Below are 23,299 nucleotides of genomic sequence, written 5' to 3'. Positions count from 1 at the left end.
TTGTTTCGGAGATTTGGTAAAATCGAAATTGAACGATACGCGAGCGTTGTTCTCGCAGTTTTGTCACACGGTGGATTCCATGGCGAACAGGTCAGTCCAGCGAGAGCGCCCCTATTGATCGAGGGCAGGAATCGATCACTGAGCTTCCACGAACGCGCCACGTCGAAGGACGTGATAGACGAACTGAATCGAATGATCAGGAAGGGCGAGGAGACCCTGATGCAGGACAACCAGGTGCCGCTCGAGAAATTGGACCTCGCTTGCTGCTGTCCAACTGGATGGGTTCACGTTGAACGAGACATTGACTTCACCGACCCAAAAGTAAGCTGGAATCAGGGATTTAACCCTAGAACTGGCCCTCTTCCATTTTCTTTTGGTGTTGCGAACGAGTCGGAATAAAATTTTAATAATTAAACTGTTATATTTAATTTTCAAAATATAAAATATAAAGTACGGATACGAGTTAGAAGAAGAATAAAGAGTTGAATGTTTTAGAATTTATTTATACGTCTACAGATTGTTGATCGATTATTTATCCGTAGGCAAGAGCCAATCTCTTAGACGTGATGCTAGCAAGCAGCGAGAGTTCATCGGCGGCATCGAGCAGCGGATCAGCCGGAAGTGACTCGGGGGATGAACCGCCGGATTACCGTCACTTGCACAGACTCCACCGGCACCGACGCCAGAAGAAAGGTATTTACCGAGGATCCCCCGCCGTGGGCATCACTTCTGTCCAATCTTGCACACCACTCTGTGATTCTCTTCCCTTCTAATTAACCGTACCTTCCGCTTAACACTGTTGGTCGAGATGTGTTCGACAGTATCAATATTACCAACACAATTTGGGATCCATGCCACGAGTAACCACGTCTTTAAATCGACGATCCCGTAGTAGATTCTGTGTCTATCTATCTATCTATCTATCGTGAATTAACCCTTTGCACTCGAAATCATTTTAACTATAAATTTAAAATAATTTCTCTGGCTTATAGTATTCTCATTTCAAGTGACAAAGTGTATTGTTAACAATTTTTTAAATCTGAACATTATCAGTATAAAAATCATTTTGAAACGTGATAGAACAATTTTAGTGGTGCCTCGGAGTCACCCCATCCGAGTGCAAAGGGTTAAAAAACGCCTTGATCATTCATTGAACGCTTGTCTCTATCATCGTGACTAAAAGTACCAGTACATTACGAACAGAGCAACACATCTTCTCACAATCTTGTTTCGTGAATGGAGTATGAGAGAGACTCGCTTCCGCTTCTTACATACATTCAGAATAACATCGCTAACAACATCGCCAAATGTCACGCTAATATACGCTACACCATCGCTGAATCATCGAAACTAATCGCGGAGATTGCGGTTCGTTCGATTGCCCGATTAAATCGAGCGCGAAGTGTCGGAACGCGACGACTGGGCTGCGCGCCCTAAAGATCTCTTCAACCCTAGCAGAGTACAGAGAACATAAATACTAGGCTCGCTGAACGATCTCATCGCGTTTCTCTATACAAATAACCAATTCTGCAACTATTATTTGAAAATACTGCTGTTACTTTCTTTCTGAAAATTCTTCGAATTCTCTGGTAGAATTCTAAGAAATTTTTATCGAGCGACAAAACTTCTTGAAATTAAAGCAGATATTTTAATATAAAATAGAGCTATCGGAAGGCAAATTCCACGTGATTTAAACTGTTGGCAAACGACACGGCAACACGCGTCGGCAAACGATGACGGAAACGCGCGAAGGAGAAGCGAGAGGATCGTTCGGCGAGCCCGCGAGAGTCGTAGAACGTGGCGCGTATGTTAGCGTGGGCTCTGCACTAACTTTGTTAACACGTTTACGACCGTTTACAATTAACACCGTCTCACATGTACAGTCACGAATCAAATGATACAGAACACACAGAGACACGCACACACAAAAACACAGAGAAAGAAAGAGACACGCACACAGAGAAACACGAACGCTAGAGTAGCCCTCGCTGTACATAGCCTTTTCCACGTTTTCTGTTCAGATGGTAGCTCCTACGCGGTGTGCTTTGATTGTCACAAGAAAAGCTACGTAGTTCGGCTTAGTGACGATCAGTTTCTGTAACCGACATGCCAGTTGGAAGGAATCGTTCCGCCGGGACCCTACATTCCAACGTGAACTGTACGGCTACAACGGATTTTCCATTGGCTTACTAACAGATTAATTAACAAGAAGACTATTCGATTATTAGAACGAACTCGCTGTCGGTCGCCTCCCGCGCAATTCCATATTTCCGTAGCCTTTCGGGAACGCGCGACTCTTAAATGCAACTCTTCCTCTACGCGACTGTTTTATGTTTCTTTTTTGTTTTCTCTGTTAATGTCGCCGAGGATACTTACCGCTGCTGTTCTGTAACACCTGCGGCACGCGAAAATAGTTGGAAAAGCGTTTCGAAAGCGCTCCATGGAATTGCGTGAAAAGGTCGGATGAAACAGTTACTTTCTCTCTCGTTCTACATGCGCAAGATTGGCACTGCTGTCTAAAATACCATTGGCGGGCGCTCGACCGTTCTACACACTGTTCTCTAGCTGTTCTTCATCATCCCTCTACTTAGTCGCTGTTTCTATCGGGCTGTGTTTAACCCTTTATAATGTACACGTTGCGCGTGGACAGGTTAGAGATTTTTCTTTCTTTCGAATGATATGTTTATCATTTTTGTGTAAGAGATGTAGAGTAGTTATTCGACTCTTTGAGGCACAGGATTTTCGAAAATAAATGGACACGTGTTGTATAGAATTTTTTTTGTGTTTCGAATAAAACAGGATTGATACATTTTTCATTGACAAAGGAATTATATGATGTAACAGTATAAAATAATTCAATTTAGTTCGTTGAATACTAAAGTGAGTGAATTAAAATATTTTCTTATATTATTCCATAAGTTTCGAATATTTATATCAGTTAGAAACTTAAGCTTTAATTTTTATTAAAAAGCTCTTCGCTTTCCTACATAAATCTAATTTCTATAAAAATTAATTAAATCATACGATATCTCATATAAAATCGCAAGGAAGTTCCGCTTGCAATAATTGACGAACCCATAGCGAAATATTGAAACTTGCCAACGCAAGGGAACTAATTTATAACATTCGTCGATGGTATCACCGACAGTTTTACGTAACAAAGACTAAATATAAACTTGTGCGCATGCAGCTATTGCAATATTATGAGTCAGCTTTAAAAATGTCCCACCACTGCATTAGCGTACATCAAAAACGTGGGACATTTTCAATCCGTGCCTCAAAGAGTTAAAGGATCCAATTAACGATAAGAATAGTAAAAGAATAATATACAATTATTAATAATTGCATTCGGTATGACTTTTGCAAAATGGGAAACACGCGCGTCGTGCATGCTGAATATATCCGGTCTTCGAAGAACTATAATACCGGTGGCGGATATATTCGGCGCTAGGGGCGAAAGGGTTAATACGATCGCGTCTTTTATCTGAGACAGAGACTATTGGCGGTTCAAGGCTGTGACGGGACGCTAGCGAAATTGTACGAAGATAACTATAGAATAACTAAAACGAGAAACTATGCAATTAACTGAATGAGCAACAAAACAATTAACTAAAAAAAGGAATTAAAAGAAGAATTAAACAATTAACTAAAAAAGGAATGAAACTATGAACTGAAAGGGGAATTGAACAATGGCAGCCTCGAACAGCCAATAAGTCTCCGCCTCGACACGTGGTCGCAATATGTCTAACACAATCTTCATTTCTTCCAATCGCGTCGCACCGATCGTGGCAGACGAACGGTGTCCCGTTGATGCTCGCGACGATCGAACAATGTAATCCACCCTTTCCCCCTTGACACGTTCGTTACCATTGCGTTTTCATTGCAGAGATGTTCGCGTAGGTGTTACACGTTGGTTCTAACCGAGTTGGAGAAATTTGTGGATTGAAGACAACGAGACAGTGGATCCAGTGGGGACAGAAATTCCTTTTTACAGTTCTGGTCGCCGCCATGCAAGAAATATTGAAATATCGGTCCGCTTAGCCTCCCACTGGATTCACTGTTTCGTCCATCAGCCTTCGAGTCCAAGCGATGGCAGCGAACGTGTTGAAGCTAATTACCAGACTGCGGATCTTTAGGCGACACTATTTTATTATCAGCATAAATTCTTTGATTGCCAAATATAATAAATAAATTTCGTTATTGGATAGACTGTGAATTTTTATGCAAAATCAAAATCGTTTGCATCGATTTCAAGATGTAGAAAATAAAAATTTCGCTTGAATTATTTAAATGGATAGAAAATGATTCTATCAATCTCTTTATTATTCGAAATTCTACTTACTCGTTTCTGTTATAAATCTTCTAACAATAAATCAGTCTGGAAGATATCACCAAGCTCGCCCAAAGATCCCCGGTCTCCTAATTACTCGCGCACACGGGGTCGAGCGCCAGCCAATGGGAATGATCTCGGTGAGAGAGGTTTAGACGGTCCACGAGAGAAGTTAACTGACGCGCACGTGTTAGACGCGGGGTGTCGACGGAGGGCGGAGAGAGAGAAAGAGAGAGAGAGAGAGGGACGGACGGATAATACAGTTGGACGAAAATCTAAACGAAACGAATGAACGGAACCAGGAAACAAAATTCGAGACGAAAAAAAATACAAAAAAAAAAAACGAGTAGAAGCTACGACAGAGACGAGTGAGGGAGAGAGAAAGAGAGGGAGAGAAAGAGAGAGAGAGGGGCGGTGAATACGTGTGAGAGTGCTAAGCCGAGCTACTCTGTGTCTGCTAGAGCCGGTATAGGAAGAGAGAGAAAAGAGATCAAGTGAGGTCTGAGGCATGTTGACCCGCTGCGCTTGGTTTCTCAGCATCGGCGGCCCAGGCACACCGTGTGCTGCGACTGCCGTCTCCCTGGGGCTCGTCCAGGCCGTCGATCATCGGCCGGGGCGACGACTTCTTCGTCAGATACGGGGACAAGGAGCGCGAGGCGGTGGCGTCCTTCGACTTCCTCGACGAGTTCGTGGTGCCGTCGTCCAACGGATCCAACGCCAGTCTCATCGATCTGGACGAGACGACGTCCGCCGAGATACGCAACGACATCGTGAAGCTGTCGCCCGTCGCCGACCAGCTGCGTGGAAAGGCTCTGCACTGAGGCCGTACGACACACGGCTACCCTCTACGGGGATAGGCAAACTGGTTCGATGATCCGCGTAATCGCGAGACGTCTTCGGTTCGAGCCTTTCTTTGTTATTTAACCAGCGAAACAAGGCGCGCTCCTTGCGCGTTGCTAGAAGAAAAATCGCTGCTAATGCAGACAACAGAGATAACTAAATTAAAGATTTTTATGTGAGATAATTATATACAGAAGCTATGTAGACGTTAATTTATTTTCTGAATGATTTTTAGTCGATCCAATGTAACGCGATATTATTTTGACATTTTTTAAAAGTTTTCACTGGGTTTGTTAACACTGGTCTTGTTAACCCTTTGCGCTCGAAACCATTTTAAATGTAATTCTAAAATTACTGCTTTGATATCATTTTCATTCTATTAAATCGTCTAAATTATATTTCAAATGAAATATCAGCGAACGTCATTTCGATGCACGAAGAGATCCTTGACGCGATTGAACTTAACTTTTAAGTCGGTTTAGGCGATTTTCGGAAAACAGTCCTCTCGATACATTGATGTTGTACCGATCTAGGACGCTAAAGCAAGGATCTAGCGACCAATTTGACATACAGTTTGCCTATCTTCGAGGAATCTCCTTGCGCCGATCCGATCCCCAGCGATCCGCTGCTTGCCGAACAGTGTCCCGAGCTCGCTCCCAATCGGAATCTGTAAATAGGCGGCTCGTTTTCGTACGAACAGAGAGCGGATCTCCGACGCGATTTTTCTATGTATCCTGGGAAGGACGCGCGCGTCGAAGACGGACACAAAATATCGCGACAATGACGTCTGCGGTCTTAGGTATTCCACGTTTCATGCCGTGCTTCCCGAAGTGTCATATAAGAAGCTGACGGATGACGATTCTCAGCAAATTCTCTTCGAATGTCCATCAACTTTTAACAGCTATAATGGACAATTATAGGAGAGGAGATACGATTATTCAAGCCTCGATATGAACATAGCTCGATATATTCGCTATATAGCTATCGCATCGACTAGAAAAACCGAATACGCGAGGCTCGATTAATCGCGATCCCCTCTCCCCTAATTGTCCAGTTCCTCGCGATGGACAACTAAAGAGACTCCACCGCGCCAGAAGCACAAATCTCTCGATCGAGCGCGACAGACTCGAGCATCGGCAAAACTCCTGTGGAAACGTGGCCGACAGAGCGTAGACTATACCCCATAGATCGTCGGCGGACAAACCGCGGCCATGTCTCGCGCCGCGATCACAAAGAAATCGTACCGTTACCAAGCGTTTCCCAGTGCTTCCATCGGCGATCCAGCCGAGCCGGAAAAAAAACAACGGCGCGAACTCTCGAGACCCGCGACCGGTGTTCTATCTTAAGCTGAAACGTGTCACGCACAGCGAAAGCAGGCGACGAAGGAGATGAACCGCGCGATTCCCGGAAGGAGAAAGGAGCGTTGCGGATGTTTCTACGTTTTACAAGACAGAGAAAGTGAAAGAGAGAGAGCCGCGACGCGCGCCATCTTCCGAAACCTTGAGCTTAGAAACTCTAGATTAAGGGACGTTCGACGATTTTTTATGAATTTGTACTGCTCGCTGGACGATCGTCAGGAGAGACGTTCGAGGGGGAGGGGGCGTAGTTCTCTATTCTCGGCCGGACGCGTTCTCTCCGTCTTCGGTTGTCCGTCGAAAAAAAAAGCGATCTCTCTGTGTCCGCGGTCTTTTCGTCGCGGCACCGTGGAGAATACGCGTGGCAAAGGGTGAACGACGATCGCCGATTTATGTAAGTACTTATTGGTCGAGGAACGTACGCGACGAGCTTTCGTCGACGAGAGAATATCATTAGTCCGTGTAATGTTAACGTAAAACAGATCGTGGTATTTTACGAGTAAACAGACGTTCCATTAAGACGACACGAGTTATCAGAGCAAAGACTCTACGATCCGTTTCGAATCGACGCCACCCAGTGTATTCGGTTTTCATTGGCAATCTTGATCGTCGATCGAAATAGCAAACAATGTGAAACGGTAACTTTTGTTTGTCGAAACGATTACGGTGGAACGTCGCGCGGTTTTTCGTTGTTACGATTTCGTGAAACAGTTCCCGTGAATGCGGAATTAGGATTGTAACGTTCGTGGACTTTCTAAGCGATTAGCATTCGCGTCGAACGAGGAATTGCGAGCCGAGGAATAATTGAGACCTAATCGTGCTGCAACGACTGCGGCTATCGCTACGCTAAATTTCTCTAACGCTATTTTTACTTCCTACTGGGTGTACTATAGTTTCTCATCTCCAGTTAATCATTCGAATCAGTATTTCAATGGACATATTCGAGTAAAACAATAGAAGATCGAGGATCGCTATAGCGGAACAGCGATCGAAAATGAGAACCGGTTTGCGATCGCCGAGTTTAAACACTCCCCCATAAAACCGTACAGACCTGGAGAGCTGTCTTTTGAGTTGTTTCCATGTCGCGAGCGAGAACCACGTGTCGCGCGTCGTTGAAATTGTACGCGCGATCCGAAAGCCCGGATCGAACTTTACGTTAACGCATAATCACGGAAAAGAGAGAGAGAGAGGAGAGAGGAGAGAAAGGGGGAACGATGTGTCGCATATAATTTGTATCTAGTTATCATAGAGATGTTAATGGTATTATACGACTAATTTTAACGTTTAGTAACTACAACGAAGGAGTTTCGAGGAAGAATGAAAAAAAAAACAATGTTTGTCCTGCAGTCTCAGAGTAATCGATCAATGAAGCATAGCCGTAAGATACGTGTAAGTTACATTATATCGAGGGTACCGATTACTAAGCACACTGCTCCCGAAAAAGCCCCCCCGGCCCGGCCGATCGAAGACGGCCGTGTTTAAAAACGGGGAGAACGAGCGAGACCGTAAAGAGGGATCTCGTTTCGTCGCCGCGTGTATGTGATCCGGGGGTTTTCTGTAAATAGTATGTATTATAGCACACACAACACAAACAGATGTAAGTTATCTTCTCTTGAACTTAATAAATAACGACAATATAACGAATGCGATGCCGCATCAGCGATGTCCAGTTTAGATGACCGTTCCTACAAAACTATTCACAAAACATTGCCAAGTGAATACTTAATAAATATTTCGTAAATATCTGTCTAGATAGATATTGTATAGATATAAATCTATCTAGATCTACATATAGATAAACAAATATATACAGTTATTTAATAGTCTACCTGATCGCACCGATCGTCAGTAATTGAATGAACAGGAAATCATTCGGTTACGTCGTCGTCCGATCTCGCATGTGAATGAGCCGCGGCGATCACGCACTTCTACGAAACGAATCACGATCATTATATCGGATCCACGGACGTGAAGAAAAAAATAGTCGTGGGGTGGATCGCAATGACGGACAACGGTGTCTCGAGAAAATAGAGTTTTATTAAATATGGGATAAATGTATCAACGTTACTCTCTCTGGAAAAAAAAGAAGAAAAGGATATATATATATATAGTGAACACGTGCTGTACAAACAACAATATGAATTATTCTATCTTATAAAAAGCATCTGTAGGTGACGTGAAGTATTATATTATAAAAATATTTTTTTAATACGTTCGCGGAAACACGACGCACTGTGATTTAAAAAAACGTTTCGTTGTCCGAGAATGTTGTATAGAATGTAACGTTTCGTTTTCTCTTTCATCTTTTTTTTTAGCTTTTTCGAACTCACTTAACTAGATAAATCGTACGCAACCGGAGAGGAAAATAAAAGATACGGCCGTCGGGCTCCGCGAAATTCGTTCCGATCGCGCGTGCAATAATGCTGGGCAAAATTTGTACCGGTTGATAAACACAAGACAACGGAGAAACTAGATCGTTTACGTTGCTACACACGGACACACCTATGCACCGATTAAACCGTTTACGAACAACATCGTTAATATTTCATTATCGCTATTATTACTATTGTGTTTCGTCTACCGTATTTCGTAAATAAAAAATATATATATATTATAGATATATATATACATATATATCCAAATCAATGGAACGAATATATCAAAATAAAAAATACATTAAATAATACGTTTATACATTCAATATCACATACAAAGATTAAGGTTTTTTGTGAACGTAAAACAACGATCCGGATAAGTCAAATAAAAAGGCATCTGCTCTCGTCTTCCATTTGCTCCTTACATCCTCCATCGTTCGTAGAACTCTATCTAAGTTTTTTGATGCATTACAATGGTTTTTTTGGTTACGTCTACCACAACGATATTCACGATCGAATTAATAATATGGTAGAGTTTCGTGTTAAATTGTTTACTGTTTACGCGACGTAATATACTTTCTCTCGTGGTAATTCTTTCCTTTACACCCTGTAACCCCTGCGCTCCGTGTTCCTGATGGAGTTCGCTAAACAGAGCGCGAAGATGATGCCGACCAACTGTAACACAAGAGAACAATCATTTTTTTAACCCGTCTAATTGATTTTACAACGGAAACCAGCGAGAATCGTTCGCTCACATATTTTCTATATTTATATATTATTACTATACCATTTTCTATATTATTAAAATAAAAACTAAAAAGTTAAAAATTTCTAACGAAGATTCAAGCTACACTAAATGGTACGAGAAATTAAGTGAAGTACATGCACACCACTAAATGCAAAGTTTCATAGCGAATAATAGAAGTTTACCTCAACCCCAGCGATTCCAATTGCCACACCGCCTAACACGGATCCCGCAAGCTGTAGTGCTTCCTTTAACGCCTTCGCGCAACCTTTCTGGTAAGCTTTGTTCAGATAACACCCTCCTTCCCTCTGGGCGCAACAACTCTGAGGAAGAGTATCGTTGTGGAAATCGTTCGGAGAATCGACACCGCAGCATTGCAACTGTAACGAAGCATTCAAAGTTTTACGATCAGGTCGTTGCTCAATCGTCCGGTTGCTTAACACTTTGACCGTCGTAAACATTCCTATTATCACAAGCTAATTAAATCAACAAACATTTTTATATCTCCATAACGTTGGCATTTAAGGAATATTTGTCTCGCGTATTTCATTTTTGTTTCGTTGATCTAATTTTGATTGATATAAAAGAAAGCGTACCTAATATTTGAAAGACTATACAACAATATTAGAGTTTACCTTAGTTTCTATTTGAAATTATTATTGTTATCCATGTGTTATTTTGATTGGTAAAGCGTTAATTAAATTGCGAATTTCGAGGGTTGGTTTTCGACGCGTCGAACTGGTATTACTTACTTCCGACTGGAATATATCCACGACCTCCATGCTGGCGTTATCCTTATTGTATTTGTCGAACAGTATTAGGTACTCCTGTCTGACGTCGGCATCCTTGACGACGACGAAGGCGTAAATCGCGACCGCCACTTGTATCAGCAGAATAAAGAGCAGGAACGACGCGAACTGAAACGGAATCGGATAAGTTTCCCCGTGTCGCAAGCATACTACTATGTATGTGTGTTGAGCATCCGTGGCGAAGGTGTACTTACGGTGATCGTCATGCAATGACTCTCCCGAATGGCGCCGCAGCATCCGAAGAACGAGATTACGAAGATGACGCTTCCCAACACTATTAACGTTATCGCCGGGAATGCTACGTGTGTTTCGATTCCGCTGTTTGGCGAGGCCATTTTCACGCGGGCAATAATGCCGATCGTCAAGATGCCTATGCCGCATAGCTGTAACAAAGAAGAACATGCAAAATTAACGTAAGCTTCGAGAAAAACGAAGCACACCTGCCAGGTAATATTCTACGAAATGAAATATGAGAATTAAATTAAGAATAGCATTAAAGTAGATACCTTTTCATGTTATGGAGTAACAGATATTTTTTTCTTCTTTTATAATTTGAAAATGTGTAGAGACGAGATTTTTGTTTAAAGGACAAGGTAATTATTTTTTTGGGGTAATTTTATCTGCTCAAAGGGTAGTGGATAATATTAAAATAAATAATATGATTCTAGCGGACTAATATTACTATCTAAAACACACCCTTCTTGTTTTACAATCTAAGAATATTATCGAGTGATTGGATTTTTATTTAAAGAAGAAAATAGTGTATCTTTTTATAATTTATTCTGCACGCATGACAGTAAACAACTTTGATCCTGGTGTCTTGATGCGAGTTTGCGATTGAATGCTATGACGAGTGTCCTAACTGCCGATGGCAGTCTCTTGTTACGTCACATTGCACAACAGCAACCGGTTGGCATTGGACGCTCCATGTACATGGTACACCATGATTGCGAGGATCGTGTACGTGAATTTAGGTTACCTTCCAAGTATACGTCGAATGGTTCAATGCACTTTAATCGAGGAGCCATCTTGGACGACCAAGACGATCTTTTATATACATGACTTATATGACATATAAACGTGATTTCTTCTTTTCTCAATAATGGATGACGGTTCGTACTAACGAACAATTACAGTTACAGCGAATTGCTGAAGGTAGAACGTTTAACGACGCAAAAATACGAGAACGTTAAAATACCGAGAACGGTACAGGAAGAGAAGTCCGAGTTCAGCTTCCGAGAATCCCATTTCCTACACCATGGGTGACGTTCACCGTTTAGTGACCTTTGCGATGCTCTTGCATTCTTCGCGCAAAAATTAAACGACAGCACGCCAGGTATTTATTCCCCGCTTTCTGATCACCTTTAAGTAACCAACAATTTCTAATTCGGTGAAACATTATTCCCTGATTTAGAGAATATTGTCTAATTTTAAAATTACTTTTTCATTTAAGCATTATCCGCTGATTGAAACATTATTCTCTAATTTAAAAATCACTGCTTCGTTTAAAAATTATTCTCTAATTTACAAAATTGTCCTCTAGTTTAAATATTATTCTTTAATTTAAAAATTATTCTGTAGCTCAAACATTATTCTTTAATTCAATAATTATTTTCTAGCTTAAACTTTATTCGCTAATTTTAAGAACTATTCTGTAATTTAAAAATCATTCTCTACTTTCTAAAATCGCTGCCTAATTCAAGAATTATTTCCTATACCAAAAATAAATTTTCAATACAAAATACTGCCTCGTGTCAACGTTTAATTCAATTTAATTAATTCAATTCTATAATTCAATCGTATTCAACGTACGGATTCCTATGCGATTCTATAAAAGAAAAAGAAATAGGGCGATCGTACAGAAAGCATTACAACGACTGCGAAAGGCATCGACATCCTTGAAACTTCGTGGATGTGACGCCTTCGTGTCAAGCACACGCTCGAAATTGTCTTGATCGATGATGGGACCGTCGCACGTGCAACGTGTCTGTTATTCAACTTTGTAGTGTAACCGTGCAAGTATTTGTCATTCGTGATCCGCCGTCGACTATAGCACGCGTGCGGTATCGAGCAGGTCGCGTCGGATTTAGCAGACCCGGTGGCCACGGTGATACCTGTTAACACAGTTGTTTCTAGACCAACGTGTCTGTCCTAGAACATTTTACGAGACCGATTCACCGACCGTTCCTACGAGAATAATTCGAATCGTCCTACGCGGAAAATAAATTGGAGCAATAACGTAGAACAATAATGTAGAGCTGTAAAGTGGAGGAATAATGTAGAATAATAAAGTAGAGGAATAAAGTAGAATAATAAAGTAGAGAAAGAAATCCAGTAAAGCTTCTCTGCTTTGACATTTACATATTTAATTTTTCGCAAAATACAAAATAACTATTCCACCAATATCTGCGAATATATCGATTATTAACAATGGCAACTATAATAAATATAAGCAATTTTCTATGCTACTGTCTACCTTAAAATTGTTCACAAGTTTCTAACAGATTCCAATATTTAAAAAGGAAAAGGGGTTGCGCGATTTTAATATTGGCAATGCATTAAATTCAAAGCTCCCTTAATCTTTGCCATATGTCATTTATCATAGCGTTCGTATGAATTTCTGCAGAAATTATTACCGATCGAACATGCAAACTCTAACTGTGTTTCCATTTGGCGGCGTAGCAGGGGTGGGGTTCTCGCGTCCGTATGCTTCTTAAAGCTTTCAATAAAGCTTCTGTTACAACTCTGTAGACGAATATCGAAGTGGTAGGGGATATTTTACAGTCGGACGATCCCGTCTTCGGTTTCAGTTTTTGGCTAGTCAAGGAGAACTGCGGATCGCGAAGGACGCCTCTGTGACGCCGGCAAATGCCGACACCGACTAGAATATCGTAGACATGGCGCGGAACGGTAAGGATCGATTCCGATTGGATATGTAAGTATCTCGGCACGGCATTCGATGGTGCGGCGTTAACGCTGTTTCTATAAAAGGAGGGAAAAAAACAGCTGCTGGTTCGATGTGACGCTATTGTTTTATCAATAAATCGAAAGACGTGTACAAATTTTAGTTAAATATCACCTTTCATTTAGAATCGATTTTTCAACTTAATCTTCTTAAATTTACTATACTTGTAAAAGTGTAAACTAATTTATTAATTTCTTAATTCATGAATTTCTTAATTCATTATTTTCTCAATTCTTTAATTCCTACATTCACTAATTTCTTATTAAAAAATAGCGCCGAGTCTAAATTACGATCTTCCACACACGATTCAACAATTCTAATTTCCAGGCCAACAATTCTCCTATAAAAACGTTAACGTTCCCAGCATTGCTCCAAAACGCTCATAAAATTTATTATAAAACGATTATAAAACAAGGTTCTATTTCGCTTCTTAAAACGAAACTGAATGTCGTAAACGCATCGACGCGCCGCTAGAAAACTAAAAGCGTTTAGTACCTAATAAAAACTCCGTCTTCTCAACGAAACAAAATGGGACAATTTGTCATTTTAATTATTACAAAACGCGACCGTATTAGTAACGTGTCTAATCTGAAGGCCGAAAATCCGGCATATCCGGCGAGATAAAATCGAATTTCTCCCTTCACCGCGAAATGTTAAAAATAGAGATTGCACGATCTCGCCGTTGATTATCCTCGTCTCGCATAGGTTTGATCGCCTAACCGCGGATGACGTCATCCGCGTATTTCCTTGATAAGAGCTTCCGCCGTGAATCACGCGCGCGCGCGCGTCGAACAGAAGGATAAATCAGGATCGCCGGGGTCTCTCTTAGATGCTTCGTGCCGTCGATCGAGCTATTCGATAGTTCAAAACGATCCACGTTCGTCAACTGAAGATAATGACACGCGATAATGATGACTCGGCCGAGAATTCTCCGTAAAGCTTATCGTTTGACAAACGACTCGATAATTAATCGACGGACTCGTGGAAACGACATGCCGCGATCGGTATCGCGTGTTTTCCGAAAATATTAGCGGGATTAATTTAATTGTAAGTTTTTTCGGAGAAAAGTCGATAAGCCGATCCTGTAACTCGATAAATCGGTGGTACCTAATAAACAGGGCGAGTAGTAACTTCCAGCGACAACGTTGCTCAATTATCCGGCCGATAATCGGCGGTGAAATACGGCGGGCATGTCGCCTCGCGATTAAATTACACCGTCAGATTCTATCGTTATTGATTTATCCAAAATTGAGCCGATCGAGCGCGAAACACGGATTAACGGCCAAAAGATTTCTTTATTCATTATAAATTCTCAAAAGTCCCTCTACGAAATCCAAAAGTTCCTCGTTATAATATTTGCCATAACCTTGCTTCTAATAATTAAAAAAAAAATAGAACAAATCCTCCAAGAATATATCATAAATCGTCCGAGCAATTAAAATTGATCGTTTTTAAACGATCGCCGCCGTATTCGGACAACAGAGAATTCTGACATAACTCCTCCGCCGCTGTCTGCTCGCGCAGCGGCGCGACGCGCGGGGGGCGTTTCGGAATTGGTCGATCTTTCCTATTGACTCATAATTCGCGTGGCTAACGTCACCGGTTCTATTAACAGCTTTTGGCTGCACCGGCTGCAACGCTCCCGGCTTCTAATTCCGCGGCGTCCGCCGACGCGCCGTTATCAATGGCCGTTGTTTTTTCCATTGAGCCGGATAACGATCATCGAGAGAGCCCGCTCGATAAGTCGAAAGTCCTGCTCTGCGGACGGCTTAGGCGGTTATTCTTCCACGAGGGCCGGACGTTTTAGAAAGCCGAGTTCCCGCCGAAGGCAACGAAACCTGTTTCGCTGTGTCCGTCGAACAACGCGCGAGCCTTGAATGAAACTGGCTGGCGCCGGACAAAGGAGTTGGCCGCTCGAAAGAGTTATTTTTCGTGATCGCTCGGCGCGCGTGTGCGTCTAAGCACGTGTATACGAGCGCGTCGTTGCATATAAGCACGTAGGATACATATATGAATGCATGTATAAATATATAAAAATGTATATATATAAATTTATAAAAGTATATATAAATTTATAAAAGCATATATAAATATATAAAAGTATATATAAATATATAAGAGCAAATATGATAGCATATATACATATCTAAACGCATATATGCGCATATAAGAGCGAACGGGTATGCATAAGCTCGCATGCAGGTATTCGTGAGTGCGCGTACGTGGTCCGCGGACGGTGCGCGAAAACAGATGAAAGGAACCACGGGGATATGACTCAACAGCTTCCAGGAAAATGTACGTCGGACGGTATGGTACTGGTCCGACGTTTAAATAACAGTCCTGCGCCGTCGACGTTTTCTGGGTCGCGGCTATGCTCTTTTATGGATAAATCGCGGCTTCATTCTGACCAGTCAAGGTTGCTTTCTTCTACGCGCTAGTAAAAATGTCACGGACCGGGGAACAACGCAATTACTTAGCTAGGCGGAATGATTTCTGTTCATCTATTATATTGTCAAAGTACCCGGTCATTTTTCATAGTTTATCTTAATTATTTATTTCTGTCGGGGAGTAAGGTAGTTTAATATTTCGATTTTTGATACTTTCGATAAATATGTACTGGTAAGAAATATATAAAGATATTACGTCTCTTGATACTTCCATATATAATAAAATGGAATATATATTAATAAAATAAAAGTTTGCAATTTTAATCGAATGGCAAAAAAATACGTATCCTAGTCGACGGATCGAGAAGAAATTAGTTCTCTATTGGTAACGTCGTTGCGTCGTGCAAGCCTCGGTAACGCGGATATAATAAATCCCCGAGAGGCAAGGCGCAACGATATCAAATGATAAACGACGCTATAATACACCGTTCCGTGAACACGTCAATTTTTATCTTTATTCTCGGAACGACCGAAATTATGAATCCCTCTGCCCGCCGGAGATAGCAAACGCCTCTCCTCTCTGTGTACCGTGTCCTAGATTACGTCACACGGCGGCTTGTTAAACGCTACCAAACATCGCGCAGATAGCGATCTCAATATGGAACCCTTTCGTCGAGAACAGACTTTTATCCGCGCGTTCCGCGACTTCCCTGGTAGAGAACTCGTCGCCGACGCGGCGTCGCGTTATCCTTATCTAACGTCTAATTTAATAGGAACGCTTCTATTACCAGCGCCGGTGGCTCGTTATTTTTAAACCACGGATAAAACGCGTATCCGGAATTCTTATCGATGCGATCTCGCCGGTTTTACTGTCCGATGTTCCCACGACGTGTAGAACATTGATTCCTGGTAACCTACGGGTTCGATTGAATTTGATAAGAATTCACCGGGTATTGATAGACCGTATATTAATTGCGATTAGGTATTTAATTTTTATCGGTGATTGAAATGGTATTTCAGTGCAATTTATTAATGTAGTATAATTGAGGTAGTTTGGTATTCGCATATTTTTATGTTAATATGATGTGATATGTATATTAATATATTGATGTAAGAATATGAGAATATAAATAATATTTGCTGTATTAATATATTATATTAAAATACTATTTCAAAGGATTTAAGGCTAACTATATAAGTACTCAATTTTATTTGAAATCGGTCCAAAAATTAAATAAGTAATAGTAACATATATATTACTGTAAAACAAAGTAATAGAAATCTATATATATACTGCTATTATTGTTACATAATTATTAAATCCCACTTGTCAAAACTACACCCATCACATTCGCCGATCTATTATTTCTAGATCGACGACACGATTTCATAATGAACAATCTACGCCTTTATCGCATAGATTGCGTTGTCAATCGAGAAATTTCCAAGTATACTCTACGCGAATCGGCTACCGTGAATCTATCTACACAATAGATACATCGAACTGTGAACTTTAATTGCTAAGCGATTGATAATTGTCCGGATAACGCAATGCAGAATCGTACAAACAACCAAGCTTCCATTAGCAATAACGATATTTAACCCTTTGCACTCGAAGCCATTTTAACAGTAAATCCAAATTTTATTGGCACAAAGATTATTTTTTTAATTATTTGGAACGTGATAGAAAAATTTGAGCAATGCCTCGGAGTCAAAGGGTTGATCTTAACGATCAACGATCTTAAATTCCTCAGCGACGCCATTTTTTCTCCGACGAATCGTCGCGCGATTCCAAAAAGCAAACTGTACACGTCGAACGAGATAAAACTATCGATATTACGTCAGTCGCTATTAACGAACGCATGAAACCCAATTCAGATTTTTCTACACTCGATCTCATCAATTGTTCTACCCATTCGACGCGCCAATTACCATCTCTGTTGTTAACAATCGTCCGCCGCAAGGCGGAATATTCTTTTTTATTCCGTCTCATCGGGAAACACGAAGTCACCCGTTCGCAAAAGCGACTTTTATCTCTTAGGAAGTGGCCCAAGTGGAAATACACCGGGCTGCGTTATATCGCGGTTGGCTGCACGAAGTGTACAAGTCCGCCGTTCGTTCCCGGTTACATTTAACAATTATATTGCGTTACGTAAAACGTGCCGGCGCGCGGATTCTTCTGTTCGCGCAAGACAAAAGACAGCGTTAATTTCGTCGTGAATGTTACCAAGCGTCGCAATTCCGAATATTAATTGCAACGAGCCGACTCGGGTGTCGTCGACGATATCTAAATTATGTTTGTAAAGCTTTAATGATTGATATTGGTATTATCAAACTCTGAGGGAGACCAATGTGCATTGTTTTGTAACAATGGCACTCGATCTGTTTTAACTTTCTACGACTTTAGATAGAATGCATGCTTGGAGAAAATATTTTTGTAGTATTGAGGAGATATAGTATAGTAATGAGGAGAAATAATATAATAATTAAATGAGGAATAATGTAATAATTAAATAGGAAATACTATAATAATTAAATAAGAAATACCATAACACTGAAATACGAGATGCTACAATAACCATAGTAAAAAATGAAATCGGAGACTAGTCGTTACGGTCGCAATCTCTTCCCTTAACGACGCGGATCGTATTGCGAAAGGAGTTGAGCAGGGAATTACGAGGAAGTAACCGAAGTTCCTAAGAATCAGTTGATTCAGAGCGACAATGACGCACAGAGACAACAAATCTGATAAACGCCGATGTCAGAACTAATTCCGACAACGTCGTCCGCGACACGTTTAATTTCGCTAGAGAAGATCGTCTCACTAATTTACGCATCCAACAGATTGCGTATCTTCGAACGGGGCGTAGCTCTGACAACGATAACAATACAACTGTTAGCTTTTTCTCCACTCTTTGACCATACGAAACCGAGGCGCGACAATACCTTGCAAAAACAAGAGAGGGAGCAATATCATTCGATCATCGTCATAAAACAAAAATATGTCCGAGTGTGCTGTGGGTTTATTCGTGATTTTATTCATCAATTTCGATCGCATTTTTTAAAGCGCTCAGAAACAATTTTAAAGCGTTTTGTAGCTACGTTAATTTTGCAATAGACTTTGGTAAAATATATAAAAAGATTTCGAGCAATTTTCAGAAACGTGAATCGGCGATATTTATTGTTAAATGGGGGGGGCTGCGTTGTTGTTAAAGTGTTTCCGTCGGCGCATCCGTCGAGAGCTGTTGCAGCGATAATTGAACTTCCCGAGCGTTAATGGGAATTTGTAGAAATGATAAAATGTCAAGGATGCAATATAGCGCGAGCCGGTGATCGAGGAGGAATCTGGAACGCGATCGCGACCAAGCTACCCCTACGGCCATGGGAGCGAATGACGTAGTTTACGGAGCATGGCATAGTGGCATAGAAATTGCCTCGACTTAGACGATCGGCTCCTGTTTTACTGGAAGTAGTAGCGAACCGGTGTTGGAATTCGCCTCGTTTCGATCGGCATCCCCCCCTCCCCAACCCCTCCTCGTGTTTATACATCTCGCCCTAAAGTTCTACACGCGGGATTAAATCAAACAGCTGCCAACGCGTAACTAGATACGACAACAAAGACTCTCTCTTGCTCGATCGAATTCTCCCAAGAATTCCTGTTCTACCCTCCTTCTAACCCTCCTCCGGATATTTGCATTAGAAACCGACGCAGAGAACTAGCCTCGATTTTTTTACACTGGACTCTCCCTTTTATAAATCATCGTCCTATTTGTTTAACACCGTCGAGTTACAAACGCGACTATTGTACAGTGCTTTGTAACATTGCCAAGATTGGATTGCTTTAAACTTCGTACTATTTCTGTTACGGTATGTGTTCGGAGAAATATGTTTGTTTGAAAGTGTTTAATAGGAATATTTTTATAATAGACGCGGCAAGAAAGAAGTCGGTAAATTTTTCATAAGTATAAATATATATAAAATATATTATAAAGTATAGTATAAAATATAGCATAAAGTATAGTATAAAATATATCATAAAGTATAGTATAAAATACAGTATAAAATATACTATAAAATACAGTCAAAAATACAGTATACAATATAATATAAAATCTAGTATAAAATATACTATAAAATATGCTATAAAATGTATTACAACTACAAGATAAAATTTATAGAAATCCAAGAACGACTGATCAATGCAGAGTCGAAGACGTAAAAAAACAACGCGAAAATCGATAAATTACTTACTAGAAACAAGAAGTTAAAAAGGAACAACAACCACTTGATACAGTCCGAAACACAACTCATCTTGATCTTATTTCGCTGGAGTCGTTACAATGATACGAGGAACGGCACGACAATTCATTCAAAATGAAATAGAAGACCGCGGATCCAGCGCAAGGACAACAATGAAAATGACGCGTGAGAGCCGAGGACGAGGCGAACATTGAAACTGACTCGAAAATCACGAGTCCGCAAAGAAAAACGCGTGGGGGCGAGTTTACCTTGGTTTTCCTCTTTACGTCTCTCTCAAACTCACGCACTTTAATTCGCGCCTACCACCGCGTCATCCCGGAATTTCCTCCTAGCCAATCGACGGCTCTCTAGGTCGTTCGAATTCGCGCGAATACAATCGCGTGCGGTAGTTTACTTCGGCTACCGAAAACACACGATTATAGTCTGGAAGGGGTATCCGGGTAGCGGAGCCAGTTGCTGTGGGTTGATAAATTAATTGCCTTATCGAATAGTTATTTTATTTTCTGGATAGAGAATTTTTATTTTACTTTTCTATCTGGAACTGTAACGAACGTTTGAGACTTTCCACATTTCACGTTCGTAATTTATAATGTTCCACGATACTATATAACGCGTTCTACACGCCTACGAGAACGTGGCCGTGTTTAAACAACGTCGCGAAACATTGTCGTATCTGCGCATTTAGGTTACACACGTTGTAACCGAGCGCAATAATAACCTTCCAACAAAAGTTTATGTAACTCTGTCGAAAATTAGTTTCGATCTTATCGCGGGTTTCCCACCTTGCATAACGATCGCAATTGATTTTCGCTCGCGGCAAAGGAAAAAAGTTGTAAAGTTGGCGCGATGTTTCCGTTATTTTACACGAGAGAACAGAAACGAAATCGCGTAACCAGCCACGACGAGCGTGTGGCATATACCGTAGGCATTGCACGGTGATAAAATATTGAGCTGAAACGAGCCCCATCGAATCGAGTGCACAGAGAGTACCTACACCACTGACACAAATAGAATCGGTTATATCGATTATTTAATAGTCGAAAAGGATATATACAATTTACCGAGTTCTCCCCCTATCGCTATTAGAACTAGATAGCGGGTACGCGGGTATCGCGTTATCGGGAATTAAAAGTATTTCCATCGTTAACCGTCGCCTCGGTCACGTACTTTGTTACAAAAGCCGAGCGACTATTTAACGTTGAATCTGCTAGCCGTTTAACGCTGAAAATAGACTAGAATTGTTGAATAAAATCCGACAAGGTTTCTCTACGATATTGAATACGTTCGACGCGTGTTTTGTAATTAATGTAACGCGCGATTGGAAAGGAACAATGTCGTTCGATATTGTCGAGCAGCTAGAAGTGTGTTTACAAATATGAGACAGTGAGAAGGTATACCTAAATAGCTAATTACAAAGCGAAAGTTGCAGGTGAAACATCGCGTGCTTTTATCGAACGAATAATAAACTGTTGCGTTCGATTTTAGTGGCCAGTGTTGAAGCGTCTACGAGAGCTCGCGAAACAGATTGAAAATATGCACCGAAAAAAATAAAAGCAACCGCGCCACGGTTTATTCCACGTGTAATCTTTCGAGAGCGAAGCGTATGCAATATTACACACGTTACAATAGCGGGTTTCGCGAATGTGTGAAAGATGTTGCGAGTCGAATATCGTTATCGCATGACTCACGCCGGCTAACATTGACGCGCGTTTAAATAAGCGCACGAGAAAAACAAGGATAGGTTGATTCAGAAATTATAATCGGCGATCGGTTCAGCCTATTATTCGATAAATGCGACATTGGCATTGGACGCGGTCAAGAAATCGGAGAAACCGAGATTTGAAACAAGAGCGAGACGATGGAGAGAAAATGAAATCGAAAATATGGAACGCATTTCGCTTGGGGCAATAAACAAAGAAACTCTGAAGATTATTTAAACGTATTCGAACGGTTTGCAGAACGTGCGGAATTAAACTGAAGAATAATTACACTCGCGCGCTTCGCATTTCGCAATTTTTGATAGATAAACCACCCCTAACTTCTAGCCTTCTTTATAAAATAAATATAAACGCTTCGAAAGTGTCACCAAATATACATTTTACCGTCTTTTATGCTAATTATTCTACGCTAATTATTTCGCGCTAAGCGAGTCGATATTTACAGATTAAATTATGACTAATTAACGCGTTTCCAGAGGGTGTTATATCCTCGCAGGAAATACAAATAAATGACGCAAGAACGTTTTTAGATCGATTTCCATGAACATTTACGAATGAAAGTAGTAGTAAATGAACGATAAAGTAATAATAAATTTGTTAAATAATAGGCTTGATGGAAGAGAAATAGGACTTACCGCGAAGACGAAGTTGAATATGAAGAGTAAGTATTTAATCATTCCCATTCCGCAACTCATTTTGCCGGATTTTCCTGGTGTTTTCTGTTGTCACAAAGAAGAGAATAGCTGGAACGCAGAAAGCCGTCCGGATGGCGCGCGAAGAGAGGCTCAACAGGTTAGGTTACGAGGCAGCACGATGAACAACTGCGACGCCGACTGCTCGTGTTCAACTAGTGCAGGAGCCAAATCGAGTTCCCGTTGTGAGGCGCAATAGCGCCGCGCCCGACTTTATCTGGAAAGATTAAGCCAGCTTTGAATAGACCGTGTTACCCCTGTGTATCGATAATACGAGGCAAACGCTAATCACGAGTCGCATCGTACGCGAGAAACGATCGATTTACTCGCGAAAAGACTCAATCTCTCGGGTTCTTCGAATTTCTATCGGCTTCCTCTCGCTCTCTGCCTCCTTGCCGCCTATTTCATGGACACGCGGTATAAAGACGTTCCGGGAACTCGGACCGAAAGGTGTTACACACACAAATTTTATTGCCGGATGTGTTTGCGCGACGGAGATTTGGATTTTTCATTTTTATTCGCAATTTTAGGTTTTTCATTTCTTGATTTCTTCATTTCTTAATCTCAGGTTTTTAATTTGTTAAGTTCTCGGTTTTAGGTTCTGAATCTCATAATTTCTCAATTTTAGGTTCTTAATTTCTTAATTTTAGGTTCTTAATTTCTTCATTTTAGGTTTCCAATTTCTTAATTTCTCAATTTTAGATTTTAATTTCTTAATTTTAGATATTTAATTTTTAAATCTTTCATTCTTCATCTCTAATTTCTCAATACTTAATTTTTACTTCTAATTTTAACTTTCAATTTTAATTTCCAATTTCAACTT

General features: G+C 40.8%; 2 protein-coding genes across 3 annotated transcripts in view; one reads left to right on the top strand and one right to left on the bottom strand.

Annotated features, from left to right (window-relative positions):
• The window catches only part of LOC144477146 (uncharacterized), a 330,738-nt gene extending 322,880 nt beyond the window's left edge, over positions 1 to 7,858 (top strand). Inside the window, exons 13-15 of the mRNA XM_078194634.1 lie at positions 91 to 321; positions 543 to 693; positions 4,868 to 7,858. Coding sequence (XP_078050760.1) covers positions 91 to 321; positions 543 to 693; positions 4,868 to 5,151 — 666 coding nt within the window. The 3' untranslated portion in view covers positions 5,152 to 7,858. The remainder of the gene's footprint in view (positions 1 to 90; positions 322 to 542; positions 694 to 4,867) is intronic.
• Positions 7,859 to 9,197: 1,339 nt separating this feature from the next.
• Tspan6 (tetraspanin 6) lies at positions 9,198 to 22,648 on the bottom strand. Of its 2 annotated transcripts, none has more exons than XM_078194433.1 (5): positions 22,420 to 22,648; positions 10,649 to 10,837; positions 10,398 to 10,562; positions 9,831 to 10,025; positions 9,198 to 9,575 (listed from the first exon to the last, which is right to left on the bottom strand). In XM_078194433.1, the coding sequence occupies exons 1-5, from the start codon at positions 22,477 to 22,479 to the stop codon at positions 9,501 to 9,503; spliced, it is 684 nt and encodes a 227-aa protein (XP_078050559.1). In that variant the 5' UTR covers positions 22,480 to 22,648; the 3' UTR covers positions 9,198 to 9,500. The 2 variants fall into 2 exon arrangements, with proteins under 2 accessions (XP_078050559.1, XP_078050560.1); XM_078194434.1 differs by lacking the exon at positions 22,420 to 22,648 and adding an exon at positions 20,058 to 20,232.
• Between the last annotated feature and the right edge of the window lie 651 nt (positions 22,649 to 23,299).

The sequence above is a fragment of the Augochlora pura genome, chromosome 11 (assembly GCF_028453695.1).
Source record: "Augochlora pura isolate Apur16 chromosome 11, APUR_v2.2.1, whole genome shotgun sequence".
NCBI classification, from domain to species: Eukaryota; Metazoa; Arthropoda; class Insecta; order Hymenoptera; family Halictidae; genus Augochlora; species Augochlora pura.
Note: the sequence above shows the minus strand (reverse complement) of the source record. Positions and strands in the feature narration are given on the sequence as shown.

What these genes read in the sequence shown, in the direction of transcription:
- Tspan6 (XM_078194433.1), bottom strand. Translation starts at nt 22,479, where the DNA reads ATGAGTTGCGGAATGGGAATGATTAAATACTTACTCTTCATATTCAAC. An exon ending in GTCATTGCATGACGATCACC is followed by an intron (nt 10,563 to 10,648) that starts GTAAGTACACCT and finishes ATTCCGTTTCAG; the next exon opens with TTCGCGTCGTTCCTGCTCTT. An exon ending in TGGATATATTCCAGTCGGAA is followed by an intron (nt 10,026 to 10,397) that starts GTAAGTAATACC and finishes GCTTCGTTACAG; the next exon opens with TTGCAATGCTGCGGTGTCGA.